This window comes from Zonotrichia leucophrys, chromosome 4A, assembly GCF_028769735.1.
Source record: "Zonotrichia leucophrys gambelii isolate GWCS_2022_RI chromosome 4A, RI_Zleu_2.0, whole genome shotgun sequence".
NCBI lineage: Eukaryota > Metazoa > Chordata > Aves > Passeriformes > Passerellidae > Zonotrichia > Zonotrichia leucophrys.
This window is the reverse complement of record NC_088174.1, coordinates 3,185,515-3,211,808: the sequence shown is the minus strand read 5'-3', so window position 1 is coordinate 3,211,808 and position 26,294 is coordinate 3,185,515. Positions and strand designations below refer to the sequence as shown.

The 26,294-nt window shown below is 42.7% G+C and overlaps 1 protein-coding gene across 4 annotated transcripts in view; it reads right to left on the bottom strand.

Annotated features, from left to right (window-relative positions):
- Positions 1-244: 244 nt before the first annotated feature.
- The window catches only part of DCX (doublecortin), a 76,429-nt gene continuing 50,379 nt past the window's right edge, over positions 245-26,294 (bottom strand). For 3 of the 4 annotated variants that reach the window (XM_064713074.1, XM_064713076.1, XM_064713075.1), the window contains 4 exons: positions 18,947-19,049; positions 14,125-14,262; positions 7,090-7,184; positions 245-4,601 (listed from right to left, as the gene is read on the bottom strand). In XM_064713074.1, the coding sequence (XP_064569144.1) occupies positions 4,545-4,601; positions 7,090-7,184; positions 14,125-14,262; positions 18,947-19,049 (393 nt within the window). In that variant the 3' untranslated portion in view covers positions 245-4,544. The remainder of the gene's footprint in view (positions 4,602-7,089; positions 7,185-14,124; positions 14,263-18,946; positions 19,050-26,294) is intronic. The other variant, XM_064713078.1, reaches the window with a different exon arrangement.

Genomic DNA, 26,294 nt, shown 5'->3' with positions numbered 1-26,294 from the left:
GGGAAGCAGCAGGAAGAGCAGCCCTGACCTCAAAGGCATGAAAAGGCAAAGACAAGGCATCCCAGGAAATCTTATCCATGTGGTTAAGGAGAAACCAGCACTTTAATGCCCTTGCTTCCAATTGGAAATGCCTGGGTGTGACACTGCTTTGCTGTTTGCCACAATTTTTGGTTCTGCCTCCTTTTTTTCCCCTTCAAAAGTACTGAACAAGCAAATGAGAGGGAAATGGCAGCTCGACCAAGTGTGTGGATTTTTTTGTGCCTACACGTGTGTTAGCTGAGGGTGAGAGAGATGGGGAAGTTGTTTTCTAAGCAGGATTCTTCTATCATCTATGGAAATAACACAATTAGGGTTTCTAGCTCCTGAGAAGACAATAAATAATGTGCAGATATTGGAAACACAGACAGTGGTAGGGAAAAGCTGCTCCCAACACCCACCACAAAGTAAAATCTCATTATCAAACTCTTTCCAAATCACTTCAAGATATTTAGCTGGTGGAACTGAACTAGCTCCAAATCATATACCAGACGAGGCTTTAAACCAGAAACTTCAGGATTATAAATGCTTTACAAGTGATAAAAATCCCAAGGCTGAAGGTTTTGCTGCATTGCTCTCATCTTCTACAGTCAAGACCATCACCTGAGTGTAAAAATGCTAAACCTTTCTGTCTGTACAATTCCTTCCTAATGACTGCGCCTGAAACAGGGATCTTAATATGCAAATTTGCTAAATTATTATGAATAAAGACAGATTTCAAAGAAACAAAGCCCTGCTACTTCAAGAGTTTCTCCAATTTGTTTTTAAATACTCTATTGTTTTAAAACAATATAGTCTCAGTGATTCAATTAGTCTCTGAAAGCACTAAAGGCAGCCTCATGAGGCAAATTAGACAGGGTTTTTATAGCAGAATTAATTTGGCAAATCCTCATATCATGTGGAGCTTTATGTGCTTGTAAATGTAAAAAAAAAAAAAAAATATGAAAGGTGAACTGTGGAGTATATAGTGGAATTACTATCATTGCTCCAGGATCTCACAGGGTCTGGAATTGCCATAGTAAATTGGAAGTAATTACTAATTCACAGCAGTTCAGGAAAGCTTTCTGACCAAATCCAAGCCTTATCTCGTGAAAAGTCAACAGGAGTAAAGCACGTGCTAAAATTTAAGCTTTTAGTTTTTTTTCCTGAATCACAGCTGTTCTTCTGTTTCAGTAACTAAGGTCTGATGCCTGTGCACTGTTTCTCTTTGTATTCAAATCTAGATGAGGGATCCTACAAAGCCAAAGATAACTAGTTCTGAATGTATGTCACATTCCACATGCATTTCTGTACAAGAACTCATGCAATATTGGCATTAATACAGACTTCACTCTATGCTACAGCTGAAATTCTCACTGACTTCTACTGCCCAGGCATTTCTACCTAGAAAATTGCTTCTTAAAACTTGGGAGTCTGACCTCATACCCTGTTTTCTTTGTGGCTTCTGCTGGTTTGAATGGCTATTTTTCCCACTGAACAATTAATTTTAATCCTTTTAGGCCTTTTCAAGGTCCCCCTAATTCCCTGAAGGAATTGCTGGGCTCAGCCCCACCACAGGATGATCCTGATGCAAACAAAGCTGCATTCCCAAGGGAGAGCTGGCAGGATCAGGTCTGGGATGTGTCACCAGGTGCAGCTCAAGAGGAAGAGCTCAGTGATGCTGCGCCAGGAAAAGCATCTCCAAATAACCAAACAGAGCTTCTGGCAGGAAGGAAAGGAGCCCCTGCTCAACAACCATCCCAACAAAGCATCCTTCCTCCCTTGGGATCCTGCTTTCTCTTACACAAACTGGGTGAGAGCATCTCCCAGATTCCTTTCCCCCACCAGCAGCTCAGGCTGCAGAGAGCAGCCCAGATTTGGGTGTCCTGCTGGATCTGTGGTGAGCATCCTGCACTGAGCAGCACGAGAACCTGGGTGGGGCTGCATGGCTGGTCTCCTGTTTGTCTGAGGAAAGGTGGCAGGACAGGCTCACCCTGACTGTGACAGCAATGGCCTCTGTCACAGTGTGACAACACCCTGGGCTGCAGCTCCAGTCCATCCATGGTGACTGCTCAGGGTCCCTGCACAGGCAGAGACTCAGGGAGGGACTCTGAGATTTCCACCAGCACAACAGAGAGGGTAAGAGCATGTCAAGTTATCTGTCCCACTAAAGCTTTCCCTAAGACAAAAACTCTGATGAATAATATTGTTATTAGCATAACCAAGGCCTTTGACATCCTTATGCTGAAAAAAATCCTTTTTGCTCATGACCAGCTTCTGCAGTAGCACTCACAGGATTAAACAGCCAAAAATTAGCACCCATAACCAAATCTGCACCCAGAATATTTCAGCACCTTCTGTTAGAGGATCTGAAAGCACTTGACTAATGTTAACCAACATTTGGCCTCACAACCCCCAGTGAGGTAGAACAGAGCTGTCCCTGCAGGGACAGACAGACAGATTGAGGCACAGGGTTACTCAGAGACCTGCTCCCATTCAGACACAAAATTCAGCAGTGCCAAGGGCTTAGAGGTGTGCTGACTGCTGCACCCAAGCTTTGTCCACAGCACCATCCTTCCCCCCCACAAACCCTCAATGAGCCCTTAGCCTGTGAACTAACCCCAGATTCTATTTACAGTATTTAAAATGACCATTTAGCAGTTGTGCAGTCAGAGAGTTATTCAATCAAATGAAGCTATCAGTGAGAACAAATGGCTCCTTGTGCAAAACTCTGGCTGTAAATGATCATGCACTAAGACTACTGGGTGCAAATTTGGTGCATGATAACTCTGACCCCTTGACAATTCCCAATCCTGGCCTCTCTCTGATAAATCTCTTTTAAAAAGTTGCATTATAAGTATGATCACACGAGCCTCGAAAGATGCAGCCTGCACAGATTGCTTCATCCCAGCAATGCAAGCAAACAAAACGTGGAGTGGCTTTGGGAACAACCCAGCATTCATGGAGCATCAAACATCACGAGGATGAAATCCATCCTAACCACAAGGGGCTGCAAGGCAACAGGGAGTAGGTGTCTATGTTGGTAAAAAAAAGAAAGAAAAAAAGCAAATAGAGCAACAAAGAAAGGCTTGATTGCACAGATTTCAAATAGGTAAAGTTCTGCAAGAATCAGTTTCATCAAAGCTTATTCCATGAGGGAGGGAGGCAGTGGCAGCTGGCCTAGGACGAAGCTTTGGCGCAGTAAAAACCACCAGCCCTGCGTGAGGAGATGAACTTTGCATTCTGGAGGAGGCATTACTGATTAATAAAAGCAAAAGCTTCTCTAAATACAGCAAGTTTGTTTTTCTCAGATAGAAGAGTTTCTTAAAATACAGGTTTTTAGAACACCACAAAACTTCATTTGTTATATAAGTAGAGAATCTGGCCATAGTTAGGAATACTGAAGTGTAAAAAACCAAATACGTAGTCTTAAACATTACAAAAAACTATCAAAACATTCAATATTTTGAATTGACCATTTTTCCCCCCTACACGTGTCTGTTTTGGCAGTGATGACAGGATTTCTAAACTGAGTTGCTGTTATTATTGTTCTGCAGTTGTGGTTGGTTTTTTTTGTACTTTTTTTTTTCTGAACGTGTTTTTTAAACAAAAGAAAATTACCAGCTTTTATAAAAAAGAAGGAGCTTGAATCCTTACTCCCAAAACACAGATAAAAGGTTTTCCTTTATAAAAAGTGTATTGATTTTTTTGCTATAAAAAGTGACCTATAGGGTGTCAAACCTGAAAACAAATTCTCACAGTGTTTTCAGTGTTGGCTGTTCACAAGGCATTACTGTTACAAACAGAGATAGAGAGATACCATAGGGGAGGTATAAATATTTGTTACCAGCTAGCAGCATTGCATGTGGAAGATGTTCTACACCAGATAACTCAGCTGATTTATGGGGGTTTTTGCTCAATTATTTAAAAAAAGTCCCAAACAATATTTGAATAATTTGAATTATTGTACAAACCTTACTTAGCATCTGACACAATCATTCCTAATCTCATCCAAGCTTCTGCTGGCATATTAAGCATCCAACTAGAAATTCCCTTCCTGCTCTCCACAATAAAACCAAGACTCTTTAGAATGCAGGTGCCAAAACTGGGGCTGTGAATGAGGAGCAGGTGAGCTGGCAGTTTGCACAGGTGGAGAACATCACCTGCAAACTGCCCAGCAAGGGCTCCATTTGCACACCTCCAGGGGAACTACTTTACTAACACCAGGAAAACCACATGGTTGCAGCAGCAGAGGAAACAACAGAAGAAAATGGGAAATGCACAGAATCCTTGGCACGGAGGCCCCAAATTTCTCACAATGCCCATTTTGCACCCCTGTGACTTAAGAAGAATGGTATCCCTCTATCTCTATAGACTGGCAGGTGTTGGTTTGTGGCACAGAGAGGAGAAATCACAGAACAAAAATGACATTTAACTGCGTGTCCTTTGACTTGAAAGCACCAGTCACCGATCTGCTTGTGTGGCAGAGGTACTTTGCTGTATCCCAAATGCAACGTGGACATCTCGCTCTACATGGAGTCTCCCAGGGAATCCGAGTCATCCAAAGACAGAGGCAGGTACAAGTCCTGTAGGGAGAAAGGGGAAAATGTTAACCCTCACCATCAGCTCCCACCCTTGGCCACGCAAAGGGAAGCAGCTGAGAGGCTGAAATTCACATTCCAGAGGGTGGAATGTGCTGGTGGCTGGGCTGGGCTCACCAGAATCCAAGGAGCTCAAGGCTAAAATCAAGGCAGGCTCCTTGCACAGAGGAACAAGAGCATCTCTGTTCCTGATGAGTGGCCAGGAATAACTTTCAGATATGTTTTTTGTATTCTTCTGGATCAATGTGTCCAGCAAGAGCAAGAGCATCTCTGTTCCTGATGACTGGCCAGGAATAAATTTCAGAACTGCTTTTTTTTTATTGCTCTGGATCAATGTGTCCAGCAAGAGCAAGAGCATCTTGCTCTGGCCAGGAATAAATTTCAGAACTGCTTTTTATTGCTCTGGATCAATGTGTCCATTCCAGCAAGTGCATCTCTGTTCCTGATGACTATTCAGGGATAAGTTTCAGAAATTGTTTTTTTGGTGTTCTGGATCAATGTGGCCATTCCAGCACATGCATGGAAGAGCAGCATCGTGCCTTAAACACATCTCTGTAAACCTAAATCCAAAATAAAGAGTCTTACCTTGGTTTGACAGCTGCCCTCAGGACAAATCTCCAGGAAAATCACATGTTCCATGGTTTATTCTTTATTTTAAGTAACTTCTAATCAGTTGGAAAGGTTAATAAAATAATCCCAAGTTTGTTATTTGGATCAAATGCTCAATGTAAAGCTTTTGCTGTGTCCCTTTCTGGTGTAACCAATTTATTGCATTTGTTAAAAGTTCTGTGTGGGACAAAGTACAGGAATGAGCTCAAGAGCTCCCCTGGGACCTTTTTGAGCTCTGACCCACACACAGGTAATAACTGTGAGCAAAATGAAGAAAAAACCAAGTATTTGGGAAAGAAATCCCAGAAATCTTGATATAAGAAGAGGTAAAATAGGACTTTGTGGTGAACTCAACCTAAGCATTTATCACTTGAGCTTTAAGGAGAGAAAAGTGATTTCATCATAAGCAGGAAATTGCTTCTGGGAGAAAGACAATGATGCATGAATATTCTGGTAACCTAAAATGCTGAATTTGTGTTTGCTGATTGGCTTAACTTAGTGGAGAAAATCATAGCTGGGTTGGCTTTGCCCTCAGCAGTCTCCATCTATTACAAATTATCTCAGGGCTGCATTGGAAAGGTCATAAATCAGCCAGCTGCAAACATACATAAAACATTAAAAAGGTGAGTTTTACTTGTCTTGACCAAGAAACAAATCCTCACCTCCAAAGTTCTCAATAAGCTGGAAAGTTTGGAAAATATTTATTGTTCCTAATGCTGAAGCAAAGGATGCAGTTTGCAGCATCATTTCTGCTGAAGTGATGAACTCAGACCATGAGTCAGATTCTGTCCTCAATTATAAATTAATAATAAATCTGGACACATTGTGTTAAATTTGGTGTGTTTTCTCAAACCTAGACTGAGCAGCTGAGAACAGAGTGAGGTCCTGAGGAAAACACAGTTTTCATTTGGATTCAGCTATGCCTTTGTTAAACAGAATTAGTTCAACCCCTGCAAGCTGCCCCATGGTGGGTTCCACATGGCTGCTGACTGCAAAACCTCAGCACCACCAGGATTTTTAAATTACTCTTCAAAATCTTTGAGTCAATGCTTTCAGAGTCAGGCTGAGAGGTGCATTTTGTTTTACTAAAGAGAAACCCACCTGACTTCCTCTCACACCTACTTTTGTGCCCAAGCTCCAATTCCCGGATCAAGTGAAAACTGTTGGAAGCAGCATTGTGGCTATTCCAGAAATGCAAAGGCCCACAGAAATGAAAGTCAGAACTCAGCACAGAGTGGCCCTCAATAACAGGAACTGAAAAAGCTGTGACAGCTGCTGTACCTTTTAAATAAATCAATGCATGAATTATCCATGAGCCAGCACAGGTTTCCTGGTCCCTGCCAGGATGCTGTGCTACCTGTTGGCCTGTTCCACAACACAATTACCACACCAGCTGTAAGAATCACCTGATTCCTGTAAAACAGAGCATGGCCTTAAATAATTAAAAAAAAAAACCCTTAAATTCTTCAGGAGCATCATTAAAGTGATGTCTGAGAGCTCCAGTAACATTTGTGTTGCTTCTGCTCTTTAATGGGCCTGATTTGCCAATGCTTGAAGCTTTTCAGGCCAGGAGGGTTGACATGAAACCACATCCATCAATGATTTTTTTCAAATAGTGGCACAAGCTCATGGATAAGTTGTCTCCTCTGATCCCTTTGGATGGTCTCCAGCACACATTAACAACTCCAGAGGAGGAGTCAGGCTTTGCTCACCACCTTGCCCTAAAGGACAGCTTTTGCAGGTGAAGGGCCAAACTGCCCTGTTTGAACATGAGTTGTTGTTATTTTTCCAGAGGATATGGCCATTTCCAGAGCCGAGGGGCTGAGGCAGAAGGAGGTGTAGTAAGGTATAAGAAACGTAATACCTTGTGCTTGCGGAGGCTCCCGGGGCTGGTGGGCGTGGAGATCGGCGACTGCTTGGACTTGGGGGTGGACAGCTGGCTGCTGGAGGTCCCGTTGGCTGCCGGGAAACAGAACACAAGCTGGACATCAGGCAAGCAAGGGTGTCGCAGACATCTTTTATGAAAAATCCTTTCTTTAGGATTTTTCCTCCTGAGAAGCTGAGAGGCCTCAGGAACGAAATGTAAACAATGATTATCTGCTGCTGTGGAATGCAACAGGTGGATCTTTGATTAGACCATCTTGGATGTTTGTAATTAATGGCCAATCACTAGCTCAGGCAGAGAGTCCAAGCCCCAAGCCTTTGTTATCATTCCTTTCTATTCTTAGCTTAGCCAGCCTTCTGATGAAATCCTTTCTTCTATTCTTTTAGTATAGTTTTAATGTAATATATATCATAAAATAATAAATCAAGCCTTCTGAAACATGGAGTCAGATCCTCGTCCCTTCCCTCATCCAAGAACCCCTGTGAACATGGTCACACAAGGGGAAGGTTTTTCTCCTTGGGGAGATGGAAGGTCTCCGAACATTTAACAGCATGGTTTATTCATGTTCGCAGGTGGAAAAAAAAAACCAAAACAAGTGAACAGCATAGCTTTAAACATAACTCAAGGATTCCAGCTGCAAAATACAGGGAGATACAAAATAAATTTAGGGAGCAATATTTCACACAACAAATACTCACCAAGACAATCCAAGGCACATATCACCAGAAAAACAGAATTTCTGTATTCTCAAACTGTTTAAGGGCATGATTGGAAACCAGAGGCTGAAGATATCCTGCATCCTACCCAAGCAATGTGAGATGTCAATGATAGACATTAGGCAAAAAAATTAGGCAAACAGCAGCATGGAATGCCCTGGCTGTAGTTGCTGTGGGTGGGATTAAGTGACCAAAGAGCCTGACGGAACTATGCTTTAATTGTGACAGCTGAATCTACAAATCAGTTACTTAAAATTGATCAAGTACTTGAGTGTCTGGAGGAGTCTGAAGAAGTGTATAAAGTATCATAGAGTCAAATATGTGGATGCTGTATTTTTAAGAGCCAAACCAGCACAGCTCTTGCTTTAAAGCCTCAGAAAGCGCCAGTGCTCTTCTCTGTTACCTCCTTGTGAGGAACAGGGGGAGCTCAGGTTTGCAGCAAAGGCAGAGGTCAAGCAGGTGTGAAAAAACATGTGCTTGTGAAAAATGCATGTATTTTATGATTGGCTTTTTGCAAATATTATATGTGTTGTGTTAGAAAGTAATGCTGTATTAATTCTCTTGTGTAGTGTGTTAAATATAGTTTTAGGTTATAAAAACTGTTAAAATAGAAACTATGCTATGTAGGATACTTTTCTTAAAGAAAGAACTCACAGTGAGATAGCAGCCACAGGACACCTGAATCTTTCAGAGAAAGAGAATTTATTGCTCCATTATCAGAAGAAATGAACTTCTTCCCGCCTTGAAGGCGCAGTCAGGATTCAGAGGAAGAGGCTGACACTGACCAGACAGAATCCTGTGTTTGAATGGAATTTATGCATCATGGATGAGGTGTATGAATATGCAACAGGATGATGTTTTTAAGGGTTAATCCTCTGTTAACGTGAGTCCTTTTTCGGGCTCCTGCTGCCCAGAAAGAGGTACCCACACTGTCCATAACTCTTTGTTTCTATTGTCTCTTATTGTCCTAATCCAAATTGTCCAAATTATTATTATTATAATTGTAATACTATTTTTATAACCATTTTATTACTATTAAACTTTTAAAGTTTTAAAACCAAGTGATTGGCGTTTTTCACATGCTCAAAGCCCTGGGACAAAGGAGGAGCTGCCAGCACCTTAAAGCAACAAATTCATGGTGGTGTGGCTCCTCTGCCTTCACATCCATCCTTTCCTGTTGGAAGAGGAGGGTATTCATCACACACAGCTTTTTTTCCTATTACAAATGCACCTAACTGAGGAAATGGATATTTTTAAAAGGTGGTAGAAATAATGATTTATAGATAATTGGGGAACAGAGTGACACTTCACCTCCTTATCTTACTCAAACCATGCTTTATTGATAGTGGGAAAAATCTGTTCTGGAAAGGCAGGAGCTGCTTCCTGCTGGCTCCTGCACTGAGCTGTGCCACTCTACAAAACTCTGCCCTCCAGGCTGGTGGGAAACAAAGTAGAATTCTCTAACTGTATGCCAGATAATGAAGGCAATTCAGTAAAAAAAATAACTTGGAACTCTTTTATGTTTTATTTCACTGAGTGAATTTGTGTTTCCTATTAAAGAAAATGTGGGGAGCAAGAGGACGGATATAATCTCCATTAGCTAAAATCCATTTCCAATTTCTAAAATGCCTCTTTCTTTATCTCCAATTGTCACTGATCCCTCCTAAGCTGAAGAATGCCACCTAACAACTCTGCAAGAAACCCCAATTTCCTTTCCTTAAACAAGACTGAAACAACAGCAGAGCCAGTGTGCAGCAAAATGGATGTGATTGCTGCAGGGCAGGACAGAAATTCCCTAATACAATGAGAGTTTTAAGTGCTACAGCAGGCATTGTAAATATTTTATTAGCATCAACAAAAAACCAGATGTGACATCCAAATCAGAAATGGAATGAGATGGATGGATATCATTACAAAGACAGCAGAATTTTGCAGCAGGAGTAACAATGAAGAAGCCCAGTTTAATTTTCTCTGCCTGCTAATGAAGAATAGTGCTCATAAGCAAACTTGCCTGCATTTCCTTTGAACTGAAATGCAAGAAAGTAACAGGAGGCAAAGAGCAGGCCCCAGGTGGTGCATAATACTGCTGCTCCACTAAAATCTGCTGATGATTTAGGGTAGCTCAGGATCTCACCTACACTCAGCTATCAGGAACTGTTCTTTAGAACCAGCTTTCCTTTCAATTCTTTGGGGTTTCCCCACCATTTTATTCTTTGTGCATTATGGCTTGTTCATGGCATTGTATATGCTCTGCAACATCAATTTACCTTAATATGTAATACTCTTTAATTTCAGGAGCATGTGCACCTTTTTCCACGGGATCCTCACCTCCCCCTGTGCACGAGGCAGTTTGTACTCAGGAGAGAAATGAGACCTGTTAGCACATGAGAGGGAGGAGGGAGAATTTTCCTGTTGTGTTTGAGATGAGAGATCCAGAGAAACTGAATTCTCTGTCTGCTTCCCCCACAGATATTTTAGAATCACAGAGTGGTTTGGGTTGGAAGGGATCTTAAAGCTCATCTCTTTCCATTCTCCCTGCCATGGCAGGGACACCTCCCACCATCCCAGGATGCTCCAAGCCCTGTCCAGCCTGGCCTTGGGCACTGCCAGGGATCCAGGGGCAGCCACAGCTGCTCTGGGCACCTGTGCCAGGGCCTGCCCATCCTCACAGCAAACAATTTCTTGTTAATGTCTAAGCCTGCCCACCTTTAGCTTAAGTCCATCCCCCTTTGTCCTATCACTCTATGCCCTTGTCAAAAGTCCCTCTTCAGCCTTTTTTAGGCCCTTTTTTAGCCAGTTTTCTCACATGGAATTGTTCTCTGCAGGTTACTAAGGTTTCCTGGGATGACTGGGGCTCTGGATTCAGAGTTAATTGCCCAATTCCAGCTTTAGCCCATGCAGTCCCATCCTTGTTGTTTTCCTCTCTCAGCCCATGGTGTTTGTGCTCTTGGGCTGAGATTTGGATCATTTGTCCTTGGTCCCAGCTGGAGCAGGAATTGTTTTGTCTCCCTGCTCTGTGCACAGAGCTCACCATCCCCTCATGTGAAGCCCAGACCCACACACCAAAGCAGCACAGAATCTGAGAAATATAAAAGCCAAAACCTGAGGCTTCATGGCATTCCCCAGACATCTGCTGCCCTTGGACACACTCATCCATAATGACCCCTGGGAGCAGCCCTGCAGCCAGGACAGACGGACACTCTGGGTCTGTTTGCTAATTGCTGCTGCCTGCTGAATGTGCTTTTGTCCCTCTGTCCATTAGTGGACTGAGACATTAAAGGTCCTGCAGCAGCCTCAGAGCCCTGCTCATATTCTCCCCAGGCCAAATCAAAGCAAAGACATTTTCAAATTTCAGTGACTCTGTCCTGGTTTTAATAATCATAAGCTCTTCCATCACAGCACATGTTTTTATACATCTGAACCCTTGTTTGGCATGTCAGTTAGTGTAAGATAAATTCAAGTTTTTATAACAAAGAAAGAATGGTAAATGACATCATTATTTTCTCTCCTGTATTTCTCCCCTGAGATTTAGCTCTGGCTTCTGCTTAGCCTGACTCCTTATTGGAGCAGTCTGTTAAAGAAATTCTGCCAAACTTCCTGCTGACCCTACTCCATTTGAATCTCATGGATCAGAGCAGAAGCACAGAGGCTCCTCATGCCCAGTTTTCCTCTGCCATGCCTAGGAGAAGGAATTGGCTGGTGCCCTGCAGGTGTGGTTTAGTATGGATTTCACTGCTCTGAGCTGGCTCTTTTAGCAAAGCTGAGTCCCTAGGAAGAAAGATTGATGTTAGAAATACACAGAAGCTTTGTAATAACTCAAATTCTGCCAGAAATCCACTGGCATTACTTAGGAAGGACAGATATGGGTTGGGTGTTAGTGAGGGAAGGGAGAAAGGATTTCCCTTGGGAATACAAGGATTGGGGTGAGCTCCCATATCTTCAGAGCAGGGAGACATTTCTGTGTTCTGCATTCATTCATTTCATTTTCATTCATTCATTTAAATGACTGCACGGTAAGAGAAATGCACCATGCCAAGAAAACAATGTTTAAATTGCTTCTGTGGATTTGCCACCTCACTTTTTTGGATGTCCTGGGAGCTGAAGGGCTCTGGCTGCCTAAAGGGATTGAGCTTTTCAGTGAGGCTCATTGTGATGTGAGTTCAGACTCCTCTCACCCAAAGATTCCCCTCCAAACCTGCCCAGACATCAGTGCCCAGATATGTCACAATGGCCTTGGAGACCTTGGAGGGGAAAAAAAGGATACAGAAACCTACACAGAAAAGAACTGGGAAGAACAGAAACAACACAAAACCAAGGAAATGCTCATGAGTTTTCACATGACAACCACAGCAGAGGGAAAGACAACAAAGACAAAAGGTACAAATGGGTAGGAGAGCAAACACACAGCAGAAATATTGCATATATTTGAAGTAAAACTGCTTTTAAATAGTTTCACACATTAAATGGGTGAGATTCTGGGGGGAAAAAATAGGTCAGATCATCTTTTATTAATCAGACTTCATTCAGCTTTCTTTGCTTTTTGAATGTGATAACTCCAAAATCTCATCTAAATGTAAATATTGGTTCTTATAAGATGTGTAAATCCACTTAGTTTATTACCAGTTCAATACAAGAATACAAAATAGTATTCTTTTTTCTCTCTGTCCTGAGAAAACAAGAGTCTTCTATTTTTCAGTACTAAAAGAGATCAGTCTTTTTTATTCTTATTAAGCAGGACAAGTGCCATTTTTTCCTTTATTGAAATTACAGGAAAGCACGAAAGACTCTTGTCTGGATGGATTAAAGAAACCTGATTTGCTCTTCATTACTGACCTTAACTCCAGGAACTGGTTATTGTTCAGCCTTTCTGGTTGTTTTAATCTCCCCCTGAAAAGCTCTGCTAAGTGTGTTCATTAAAGCTCATCAGATGAGTCACCATCCTGGGCCTGGAGTGCCTCAATCAGTTAAAATCAGGCACACAATAATTGCCATTTCATAATAAACCCTATGCTCATGCAGTAAACTCTGCTTCTGGTGGGAATCAGCACCTGATGCTTGTAGAGGAGGTTTAAAGCTGCTCATGCATGAGCTGACTCCCACAGCACTGAGTGTTACTTCTGGGTTTTGTAAATCACATTTCCCATTGTGCTTCAGTGTGCCTACACAGCTTCAGCAGGCATTTGGGATTGTGGAAGTGGTTAAATTATGGCAAGCCTGAGTTTGAGAATAGCCAACAATTGAATCTTGAAGAAAAACTTTATGAATGCAAAATTACCTCAGAGAGAAATATTTTTTAAAATATAGAGTCTTGGCATGTGCCAACCCATTTCACACTGTCCCTTTAGGTAGCTGAAGAACACCCACACACCCTAAACAAATGAATTGCTTCCTGAGGGAAATTCTTCTGACTGCTGCCAAGAGAATTTTCTGACTAATAATCCCATTTCTACTGATGATGAGCTCTTGTGTGATGTTCCCATGCAATATGCAGCACGTTAGCATGATGGTGAAAAGGAATTTCTGGTTTATATCACCTGTGTTGATGCTGTGGGACACCTGAACTCAAGCTGTGAAGCTCTCCTGGAATTCTGACATGTTTAATTGATGATATGGCAGTTTTAGTGAGAGGCCATGCCTGGTTCTCTTTTGGAACAGAGCAGGCAGGCTGGTGAGAGATCAGTCATAGCCCCAGAAACCCTCCATGACTCTAAAGACTGTCAATTACCAGAATCACTGCAATATGCAGCCCAGCCTTGGACTGACAGCCCTGCAGCTCCCCACGTGTGCTGCTGCAGAAGGAAGGAGGCATTTCAAATGGTGCAAGCTGCTGCAGCAAATTAGGATTCCCATTTTCCCTCTCTTCCATTACTGGATGAGTGTCTCAGTGTCCCATCAATAAACCCATCAGCAGTTCTGCCATTGCAAGGTCACTGCTCTCCTTTAAATAATGATTGCGAGGAGCCACTCCTGACCTGTGCAATAATCACCATTTGCTTTGCACAGGAGGTTACCCTAAATCACTCTGTATCTGCAGGGACCATCTGGGAACACTGTGGGCCTTGATTTCCTGCCTGGGGAATAGAAACTTCTTTCAAAATATTTTTTGGGGTAGGAGCTGTGAGCCTGTGGCTGGAACAACCCCAAGCTGCAACCGCGCTTCACCAACCAGGAGATTCCTTCCCAATATTTAATAGCTTCTTGTTTCCAAGAGACACCCAAGTTTTCTTTACAAGCACAGGGAGTTTGTGCTTTTCCCTGGAGCACAGTGAAAGGCAGACACCAAGAAACAATCACTCACCATCTTGGTGGTTACCTGAATCGGCCGGGGACTTGCTGCGGCGCATGGGCGCGGGGCTCTTGGCCGAGCTCTTCTGAGGGGTGGGCGAGGATTTGCTGCCCGTGGCACCTGCTGGGCTCCCCTTCATCACCCGGCACTCTGAGGGAACACAGACACACCTGGTTATGCCCCTGCTGTGAAACAGCTCAGTGCCTGGTGCCCAGAGAGATGCAGGAAGGGCAAGGGAAAAGCTGAAAAGCTGAAATTGTCCCTTGTTGTCCAGGGCTGAAAGGAGACTCGTCAAGGAGAGGGCAAAGAGAACAGCTCTGCTCCTCTAGAAAAGGTGCTGAGGCTCTGTGGGCATCAGGCTGGCTCCCACCAAACATTTTCTGCCCTTCCCTTGGCTCTCCTGAGCACAATGAAAATGGCCAGCACTGACTGAGGGAACACTCAAGAAAATTCAGTTATTTTGCTGTAACCCTCCCGTGTCGCACACATCTTTTATGAAAAATCCTTTCCTTAGGATTTTTTCTCCTGAAAAGCTGAGAGGCCTCAGGAACAAAATGTAAACAATGGTTATCTGCTGCTGTGGAATGCAACAGGTGCATCTGGGATTGGCCCATGTTGGATGTTTTTAATTAATGGCCAGTCACAGTCAGCTGGCTTGGACTCTGTCTGAGACACAAGCTTTTGTTATCATTCTTCTTTCCTATTCTATTCTTAGCTAGCCTTCTGGTGAAATCCTTTCTTCTATTATTTTAATATAGTTTTAATGTAATATATATAATAAAATAATAAATCAGCCTTCTGAAACATGGAGTCAGATCCTCGTCTCTTCCCTCAACCTGAGACCCCTGTGAACATGGTCACACTCCTCTGAAAATCCAGTACCAGGAATGATGAGTGCCCTTCCTGCAGGTGCAGAAAGCCAGCAAACAGCTCATGTGCTGTAAATGAAGCCTCCAAGTGGCAGATGGGGCAGCTGCCCCAGGAGGCTTTCACCCAGCTGGAACCTGCCTCTCCTGTCCTCAACAAGCTGCAACTTTTCAGATGCACACAGCAAAGGAGACAAAATGGTTTTACAAAGCACATCCTCTGTCCTGGCCACTCATCCCTTTCAGCAAGGTTTGTATAAACAAGCCCAGCAGATTTATGTACTGGAAGATGTGAGCAGATGAGGACCCCAACTGTGCTTCCTTAAAAACTAAATAGGCCAGGAAGAGTGGAAAATGTAAATATGATCCACAGAGTCCTGCAGAGGGGAACTGAAATGCTAACAAACCTCCACGTGTCCCAGGATTTCAGGCATGCCTGATCTTCAGAAACTGGGTTTTATTTACATTGAGAGCTAACAGAAAAGGAACTTTCCACCCCTCAAGTTATTAACTTAACCCAGTTAAGAAGAAGGCAATAAAAAAGGGATTTCCTTTTTGTCAAATGCAAGCTGGTTCCACCTCATCTCCTCCAACAGCTTGTCCTCACCAAGATGTGAAAAATGTGTGTTTTTTACAGATGTGAGTTACGTGTTCCACATGCAGGCAGTTTTTTATGGAAAAGTTCAGCTCAGCCCCACATGCTCCACACTGAGGCCCCCTAGAATGGAGTCCCCAATGGAATTAAGGCAGCACAGAGCAGATAAATAACTGGTCAACCAAAAGCAAGCTGTCTGACCTAAATGTAGGTGTTATTTAATTATATATCAGTGTATCTATGAAAATGTAATTGGCTTCAATTTTTCTCCAGGCTTTGCTCATTCTCAGCCAGCCAAGGCTCCATCTCTGCTCCTTCTGGATGGTCTGAGAGAGTTTTGCTGTTGGGCCATGCAGCACAAGAATGTCAGGAGAGGAGGCCTTGTGCTCCAGGGATGCTGCATGGCAAGAATTAAACCTACAGTCATCTTATTTTCTCTCCTGCTAAATCAATTTTGGAAGTTGTAAATCAGCGACAGAAAAAGTTGTGATCTTTTTTCTTCAAAAATACTTGAATTCTCACAGATGATGTCACTTGAAAGGCTTGTAGAGGTCCAGCCCCAACATAGCCCCAATTTTTGGGGGCTATATTATACATGAAGAGCAGTACTGGTGCTGTGAGGGGACTCAAAGGGTGTCAGGCAGCTGTGTTTAGTCACCTGAATTACTCACTAAAAAAAAAAAATAAACCAAAAAAGTAAAAATACTTCATGTTAGGTCTTTGCAAGAGCTTCCAAATTTATGCTCTTCCCAGGGGAGTAATTCCTTGGAAGGAAACCTGGCTTTGCATTTTCCAGCACAGAAAGGCTGACTCCGAGGAATTCCTCCAGCTCAGCCCTTGGCAAGTGTCAGAGGCAATCCCTGAGCTTTTGCAGGAGGTGGAAACCTGGCTGTGCTGAGCTTGGTGTGAAAAGGCCTCTAAATGTCACCAAAGTGTGACATTTCCACCGTGCTAAAACCAGGGGATACAAAAGGGACAGAGCAATGTCATCTGGAAGGTGCTCAGAGCAGGATTAGAGGGTGGAAGCTGTGGTGGGCAGCCAGGAGGAAAAAGATGACATAATCCTCTCTTGTGCTGCTTCTCTTTTTGTTTCCTGACGTCCTGCCAGAGTGAACTTAATAACCAGCAATCCTGGTGTGTGTCATCCAAACAGGCAAGAGAAATTTCCCCATGACAGAGGAGATTTTATGAAGTGACACTCATCTGCAAAACCTCAGGATTTGCAGCTCTCCTGGCAGCAAATGGATGGAAGGAGGAAGGGTGATGGGTGTGCAATGGGGAAACACTGCTGGGGCTCCTCATCTGCTCCCTGGGAGCTGCAAGGCTGCTCCAAAAACACCTTAGGAGCTGCTCACTGCCTTCCCAGCAGCAAACTTGGCTTCCTTCTGCCAGAGCAATCCAAGCTGGAGAAGCAAGCAGTGCCCAGAAGAAGAGGCAGAGGGCTGGGATTTCCACCCAGTTGTTCTGCATCCAAGCTGTTTTCCAGCGTGGAGCTCCCTGTGGAGCTGACTCAACTGCTGAGTGGTGAAAAACAACGAGAAGCTCAGCTTACTGATCACTTCCACAGGCTTTATTCTCTGCCTGCAAAGTCTCAGCTGAACCTTGGAAGCTTCTTTTGAATTACCACAAGACCATCAAATGGGTTCATCTGGAGTACACAGGTCAGGAGTACCTAAATAAGCACTTTAGAAGCACTAAAATAAAATCAGGCTTGGAAGGGAGTAATAAAAAAGTCGGTGTTTGGAGATTAGAGGCTGCTTGGCTTCCTGGCATCCAGCAAAAATCCTCTTTGGTCCTCAATACTGAGCCAGTTTGCAGCATATAGGACAGGATGGGGCTTGTGTTCCTCACACAGCACACCTAGAGCTTTGGGAGGTGTGCCTAGATGCTTGGAGAGCACATTTTTTTTCCGTTTAAATGGTTAAAATGACATTAATTTCCTCTTGCTGCACTCACTGGCACCTGCAGACAGGTGGGTACAGTTGCCAGGTGGGGTGGGTGATAAGGCCTATAAGTAATCTCTGTATATTCTGTAAAATCAAAGATTTCATGGTGTAATTGATCACAGAGACTCACATTATTACAGATTTCTGCTGGCACTGGTAACAAGGAAAAATAACAGTGCTGTCCCAGTCATGCCCCCAAAAAGGAAATTATTGCCCTGCTTTTTGAATCAGCAGAAGTAAGCAGTGGAAATGTGATCTTTTTTTTCAATTCTTGCTTGTTTCCATTTTTAATATGCATGTGTCTACATAAGGATGATTAGCTCTCAAGAAAAATGCACCTATCTGAATGTGACTGGAGAAAATTGAAAGTATAAACACTCCGCGATTTTGCAGTAAATGTCAAAATGCTCTAGGACTTAATTTATTCTGACTATACCTCAGTCAGTATTTGCCTGATTATAATACTGCTGACTGGGTAAGTATCCCAAAAGGATGTTAAGTGTTATAGCAGCCTTCTTGAGCCAGGTCTCATAAGCTCTTGGAGGTCTATAAAACACCCAAGGCAGCTCAGCTACCCTTGGAGGCATAAAAATCAGCAGGATGGCTTCTGTTGCAGTGTTGAAAACAAAAAGGTTTAAGAAAAGGCAAAATAACAAACAGAGAAAAACTGAGCCAGGTGCAAGAGGTTCTTGCTCTTGGTAAAACACCTCACAAAAGCAATTAGATTCTTTGTTCACTTCTATTTCTAGTAAATTGCCCAAGTGAGACTTTTTGGCTTCTGTCCAATTGGCTATCCTTAAGTTTGAAATAATGTCCCCTGAGCCTGTGAAGTGGCTTTTTCCACCTAATTGAAGGGAGAAACTTCTGGGCTTTCCTTTTTGAAGAGACAAAGGACAGTTTTGTCACCCCATCAACAGAAAACACATTTGTCACAGATATTTTTTATGAAAAATCCTTTCCTTAGGATTTTTCCTCCTGAGAAGCTGAGAGGCCTCAGGAACAAAATGTAAACAATGGTTATCTGCTGCTGTGGAATGCAACAGGTGCATCTGGGATTGGTCTCGTGGTTGTTTCTAATTAATGGCCAATCACAGTCAGCTGGCTCGGACAGAGAGTCTGAACCACAAACCTTTGTTATAATTCCTTCTTATTCTATTCTTAGCTAGCCTTCTGATGAAATCCTTTCTTCTATTCTTTTAGTATAGTTTTAATGTAATATATATAATAAAATAATAAATCAGCCTTCTGAAATATGGAGTCAGATCCTCGTCTCTTCCCTCAACCTGAGACCCCTGTGAACACTGTCACACACATTCCTAGAGTTAAATTCCATGTGCTGGGTCTCATAAAGCAGACCAGAAGCATTGAGCTCAGACAGGAGCAGGGAAGGGCAGTGCAGTGAGGGCTCAGGGTGGGTTTCACGTTACCGCTCTCGTCCAGGGAAAAGTCGTCCTGTGCATAGCGGAACTTCTCGGGGCCACAGGCGATGAACACATCATCATCCCCAAAGAAATCGTGCAGACAGGTCACCTGCAGAGAGAGCACAGGCATGCATTTCAGTGGGAATTAATTACTTTATTATACTATATTATTCTATACTATATTACACTATGTTACATTACATCTAAACAGAATCTGCCAAACATTCAACTGTAAGAGCATGAATGAGGGATGTGGAACTCCAGGAGCTCTCCAAAATGCAGTTTATTCCATCCAAGAGTTACAGCATCCAGGGCTGTGGGTGACAGAGCTGTGCCTACAGCTGTCAGCTCCAGCTGCAGGCAGGCCTGGAGACCCTTTGATTTGGTTACAATGCATTTTCTTTGCTGAGCATCTTCATACAGTAGAACCAATCTATACCTTAATTTTTACCTATAGCCTGTCATAACTACTATAATTACAATATTTATGTTACTGTTCTCCAATCACTAAAAGTCAGTACATTACAGTTGAAGCTAGAAGTTGTTTTTCAGTTTTCTTGCAGTGGAAAATTCTGAGACCTTTTTTCTACTTGCCACATTTGCTGCCTTGTTTACCTGTGCTTTCTGCTTGGTAAAAACATCTTCTTGTTTGGGGTGGGTTTATCCTTTGCTCTAAGCCATAAAAACCCCTTCTAACTAACACACCCTTTGCCTCCTTGGTTATCTAGTAAGACTGGCTCAGCAATTCTTTTCTTCTATATCAAAACTTGCTTCCATCTCTATTCCTTCTTCAGATTCTACATTAAAAATCTTTCTGCCAAGCACACATATCTGTGAGACTTTCTTGTCAAACTTTCATCCCTCCCAACACTCAGCTCTGAACACACTGCCCAGAATCTCATGACTGTCCCCCAACAGTCCCAACACACACACACATACCTGGGCCTGACAGGCCAAGGGAACAAAACACGATCACTCTGGGTAAACAATCTCCATATTGCATTCTACTTTAAAATCCCATCAGCTGGGAGCTCCTCCCCATTTTCAGCTAACAGATGTCACAGACATCTTTTCATGAAAATCCTTTCCTTAGGATTTTTCCTCCTGAGAAGCTGAGAGGCCTCAGGAACAAAATGTAAACAATGATTATCTGCTGCTGTGGAATGCAACAGGTGCATCTGTGATTGGTCCATATTGGATGTTTGTAATTAATGGCCAATCACAGTCAGCTGGCTCAGACTCTCTGTCCGAGACAACAGCTTTGTTATCATTCTTCTTTTTCTATTCTTAGCTAGCCTTCTGATGAAATCCTTTCTTCCATTCTTTTAGTATAGTTTTAATGTAATATATATCATAAAATAATAAATCAGCCTTCTGAAACATGGAGTCAGATCCTCATCTCTTCCCTCATCCTGGGACCCCTGTGAACACGGTCACAAACAGAGATCTGCAGATTATGGACTTGCTTTAACACAGCAATTCCTAACAATATCCTGATATCCCAGATATCCTGACCAGATGTGGTGTCAGGAGCAGCACAAATGCTCATCTGCAATCACCCCAGTGTGGAACAGCTCCAGCAGAGCCAGCCTGGGCAGCCACACACCCGAGCACCCAGCAGAGCCCAGGGTGGCTTCCCAAAGCTCCACTTTCCCAGGAAACCTTCCCAAGCAAGCCCAGGGTCAGCTCTGGTGTTTGTAATGGAGGGGAGAGGCTGAGAGCTGCTGCTGCTGCTGCTGAGCAGGGTTTTGCCATGCCTGGGCACTGGGAGGGACTGCGGAGAGCACTGGAGATAACCATGGGGAACTCACTGGAGGCAGAGCTGAGCTTCTCTATCTACTGATCTCTTGGAGCTGGACTGTGAAAAGTTAATTTCAAGCTCTAATAAATCAGCTCTAAAGAAGGCTTTTGGCTATCTTAATAAGGCTCAGTATTTCACACTGGTTACTATAATGTATAATTAAAGCACTGCCCATGAGTGCCAGCTCAGCTTACAATGCCAAACCTTAGTGAAAAGAATGTTTTTCACATTGTCATGACTTTCAAAATGGAGCAGGCTGAAATCTGCTGTGGCTCTGATGATCAGAGTTAAAATTTTCTGTGCTAACTCCAGTGAATTCCTATTTTTGATTGTCTAAAATTAGATTGAAAATGGCTAACTTCATCTATAGAGAATTCTCCCAAAGAAAAGATGACATTTCAAACCAGCACTTGGTATTACAGCCCTCCCCCTGAGGATGTGTGGCGCTGCTTCATTTGCAAATAATTGGGTTTGGCTCAGCACACCAGTTCCCATCTGAATGCTAAGTACCACACTTGTGCCACTGAAAAGACCCATGGGTTGCTCTGCTCCACTGTGCAGTTAAATCTCTGATCTAAACTTGGATCAAAAGACTTCAGAAATTTCCCAGCCTTTTGCATGACATCAGAAAGGGCCCACAGATGTCTTTTGTTGTCTCTTTTGTTGACTTGAGAAGTCCAAGTGTGGATTTTGTCCTTGACTGCCCACAACCACCCTGAGCAAAAACAAAGTCCAGGCAATCAAGAAAATCTTCAGATCCAAGGGTCCAAACATGATGGACAAGTTCCAGAGTGTCCAAGGGCAGGAATCTGACTGCATTTCAAACAGGGACACTTGCAATTACCTTTTTTGCATGGCTATTCCTCCAGAAAGCAGTTATTGTGTGTAAATACACACAGTAGTTATAGCTATATATATATATATATAAAATTATAGTGTTATACATATCCATGTATATAATAAATATTATATATATTATACATATAATAATATATATGATATAATATATATATAAAATAATATATACAATATGTATATTTTATATTAATATAATATAATATAATATAATATAATATAATATAATATAATATAATATAATATAATATATATAAAATAATATATATATAAAATAATAGTTATGAACAGCTGGTGAGCACTGGAGGCTGGCAGAGAATTCAATAATCTACTTGCTGAACTCTGAATATTCAGGAAACAATCACTTCTGCCTTTGCCCTATTTGTTCCTGTTTGGTTTCCTGTTGTAACTTCCACTACTCAGAGCTCACCACAACACAGCAGAAAGGACAGCCAAAACCCAACCCCACTTTCCTTAAATAGTGCAAAACATTGCAAAATTCAGAAAATAGCTGGGCTCTTCTGCCGTGGGGCCTGTAGCTCTGTTGCTTATGTTCACCATGTGTGTGGTATTTTCTATTTACCTTTTGTTTATTCAACCCCAGACCTTGATCACTGTCCTGAAACACGTCCCAGATGGTTTCCTGCCCTCAGGAAGCCACTGGAGTAAACTTTCTTTGGGAAAAAAATGTGATTTCTCTGCTGGATCTGAGAGCACCAGAGCCAGCTTGTCTGAAGGGGCATGGAAAAAGGAAAATGGAAAAAAGAAACCCACCAGGAAAAAGCCCTGGATATGCTCATCCCTGAGGGACATGAAGCTGGGAAGTGAGGCCATGCTGGGATAACTGGTTTGAGAACTCATTAACCAGTATGGAATGTTTCAGGGTGGTTCTTGACAGGCAAGGCCAAACCTCTGCCTGCACTAATGTTGCTCCCAAATAAAATTATTGGTCTTCTCTCCATTCTTCAGAAGTCTTTTATCTGATGTTTTTTTCATTTAAATAAATAAATGAATAAATAGATAGATCGATCGATCGATAGAGAAATGTAGTACGAGTTTCCCCCCGAGCAGTGCGGACTTTTCTTTTTGAAAGAATATTTTCTGCTTTAGCTTACTCTGATCTATCACTTTAATTATATCCAATAATTCACCTGGAACACCATGAAAAAAACCCCTGAAAGAAGAATCATAGCAACAAAAAATTGACCTCAGATGATAACCTGAAAATATTTTTTTTAATGTTGTGTTTTGCTTTTAGTCATAAATTTATTAAAGCACAGGACAAAACCCAATAGTAGGCAGATAGTGCAAGGAGCAATGCTGCCACTTGAAAATGGTGATTTTGTTGGTGGCTGTTGTCATGCACCCTCAGCAATGACACCAGGAGCCAGCAAAATAGGAAGAATTTCTCTTTCTGCAGTTTTCAGTCTCCAAGCATTTTCATCTACAATAAAAAATTAAACTGGTGTTTATGGCTACAGTAGACAAGATAAATAGCATTGATTTCCAAGCACGCCTTTGTTTAAGGAAGGATAATATTGAATTTGAAATTCAGCACTGAAAGGACAATATTGACTTGGGAAAGGATCATACTGCATGAAATGTTTACTCTCCAATTCCTGTAGCTTAAGCAATTCCAAAGAAGGAAATCATATCTTCACAGCCCTGTCAATGAGGCACAAATTTATTTCTTACAAAGTCATTATTCCTAATAGGTCTGATGGTAGCATTTTTCTTTGTGCCAAGGTCTGATCTTTAAAAACCCTTATAATATATATTATAGAATAAATAGAAGGCTGTAGAGATTAGTTTGCAATTCCTTAGGTTTTCCTTGTTAAATTAAATCCTTCTCTGCTTATATGAGAAAAAGCTTCCCTGAGAGGACAGCCTAGCTGGGGTTTCTGCAGTGACAGTCCATCAGTGCCTGCTGCAGCAATTTTAATTGCAGAGAGGAAAAGCTGCAGCCTTGTGAGAGCTGCTGAGCCCCTGCCTCATTTTAATACAGCACTTGTAGAACTAAGCATTTTTCAGGATTTTGACAAAATGGAGTTTGCCTCACACACACATCCCTGCATGTGAGCACACAGTTTGCTGAAATGCCAGAAATTCTGAGTTCACCTGGAAAAGGAGCAGTAAAACCACAGGATCTACACTAGCCCAGCTCGGAGTAACTGGCTGTCCCCAGCTTCCTCCAGGAGGCAGCAGCACTATTTAGAAACTGTGATTTATTAATAAATAAAACAATTAAAAAGAATTAGAAATTAAAAGTTTGAGGACTTCAGCCTCATCCTGAATCACCCAGTGTCTTGGTTTGGAAAGACAGGAGTCTGCTAAGGAAGGCAGGAGCCTCCCCTGAAATGGAGAATGTAAACCCTCCCTACCCGTACGAATTGCTATAACTTTAAATTAAGGGGCTCTCAGGCAAAAATATGGGAGCAGGGAATAACAGTTCTTTAATAGGGAAAATAAAATAAAATAAAAAGGATAAAATGAACAATGCAGTACACTAGAACAACACTGACAGAGTCAGAACCCAGCCTGACACCCTGTGGCTCAGGGTGTTGGCAGCAGTCCCATTGGAATTGTGGCTCAGCCCTCCTGCAGTGTCAGGGCTGGTTCTGCTGGAGCAGGATCCTGTAGGGAAGGATGGATTCTTCCTCTGAAGATCCAGGGGAAGGAGAGGCAGCTGCTGTTCCTCTGGGGAATCCAGTGGAGAAGCTGTGCTGGTGTTCCAGAATCTCCAGATTATATCTGGGTAGGAATGCTTGGCTCCTCCCTCTGGGCTCACATCTCCCAGTGGGATGCTGTAGTTCTTATCAGCCATGCAGGGACATTCAATAGCTGTTATCAGCAATGTCCCCTCCCAAGGGAGGAGTGAATGTGGTCGCTCAAAGAGAGAGATAAGGCAAACTGCCCACTTGACAAAGGTAATCTGCCATGCAGATGGTAACAGAAAACATCTTGCATTGCGATCTTTAACACCCAGCAGTGCAGAGCCTGGGCTGCTTTGAAGGGTTGGGGTTCCCCAGCTCCTTTTGCCCCTCTCAGCCCCTCTCTGTCCCTCACAGGTAATGGACACTGTCCCTCACTGTCCTTCACTGTCACTCCAGGACAATCATGGGCACAGCAGTGACAGAGGGTGAGCTGAACCATCCTCCTCATCCTTCAGAGAAGGGTCCTTTTCAGACAGAAAATGTTCTTATTTTCAGGTCTCTCCCTCAGTCATAATTATTTTGTAAACCATTCTCTCTCCAATCTCCCTCCCATTTAGGAATTTAGGCAGCAGAACAGTGATAAGCACATAAGTCGCTTCAAAGTCCCTAAGTTTCTGCAAATCTAATGGTTATGTTCAAAGATAACAGATCTCCACTTGCTTTCTTTAAATCATCACAGTTCTTCAGCTTGTAGGCTTCCAAAGGTCAGAACAGGGGGAAAACTGTCTACAGAAAAAGCCAAAAAAGGGCCAAAAAGACCCCAGAAGACAATTGCATGCCTGCAAGAACAGAGATGAATTAAGACACACTTTTCTTGTCTAGGCTGCTTTGATAAGTGCTGTACAATTGAACACGCCCAATAATCAGATAAATACAATAATGTGCTTTAGGTGCCTGCTCCTGTCCTTTCTCTCTCAGCACTGAGCTGAGCAAGTCAGACCAGCAGCCAGACAGGCACCAAGAGCTCACTGAGCTCAAAATGGCAACAAAACCTCTTTAAACTCTGTTTTAACTCACACCAGCAATCTCAGGGATTTATTTACCCTCTATCAGCTGTACTCCAAGTCAGATTGGCAGTGGCCTGCTTGTTTCAGGTCTGAGGAGCCCAAGTCCCAAATCACAAAGGAAATTGTGCTTTATGATGTGTCACTTGGGTGTCTGCAATCAGCAAAGCCCACACCAAACACACTCAGAGTGACCCACAGAAAGATTCAGAAAGAATATGGGAATTGATGAACATTGGTAGCAAGCTCCTCACCCCACACCCACAAAGAAAAAGATTTCAGAAGACTGAAGGGTTAAGGCAATGCAATGGAAAATAAAGATGTTGGTATTGGAATGCACAGCACTTAATGCATTTTTCTTTTTAACAGCCTGAAGACTGCAAGCCCAAAGCAGACACTGAATTGATTTACATTTTATTAGATTCTGGTTTCCTGCATTTAAAAATAAGAGATGTTTGGATTCAATTATTTCTTTAAAGTATGCACACACCCACTCAATAGTTTCCACATTTGCATTCACAGAAAGAGAATTACTTATCTGCTTCCCTGAAAAAAATACTACTTAAAATTGATAAGCAATAAAAAGAGGAGCAGGAAAAGCACAAATATGAACATTGCAGAGTGGATCCAGAGCACTCCTGCATGCCCAGCCTGTGTGACACAAATATTTTAATTGCACTTTGGGGAGCCCTCTCTGAGCCACCCAGCAGTGAGAGAAGGGGCTCTGTCACCTGTTCTTCCATCTCTGTCCCCCCTGAGCCACCATCTCTTCACCTCTGTCACCTGTTCTTCCATCTCTGCCCCCCTGTGCCACCAAATGTCCACATGGAGACCTGGCCAGACCATGGCCAGACCATGGCCACGCTGTCCCCTCACTCCTGTGAGGCACCATCAAGGGCAGGAGAAGTCACCTCTGCCATCTGGGTTTCTCTGTGACCTCTCAATAGAAACACAGAGATTTTTCCCATTCCTTCATGCAT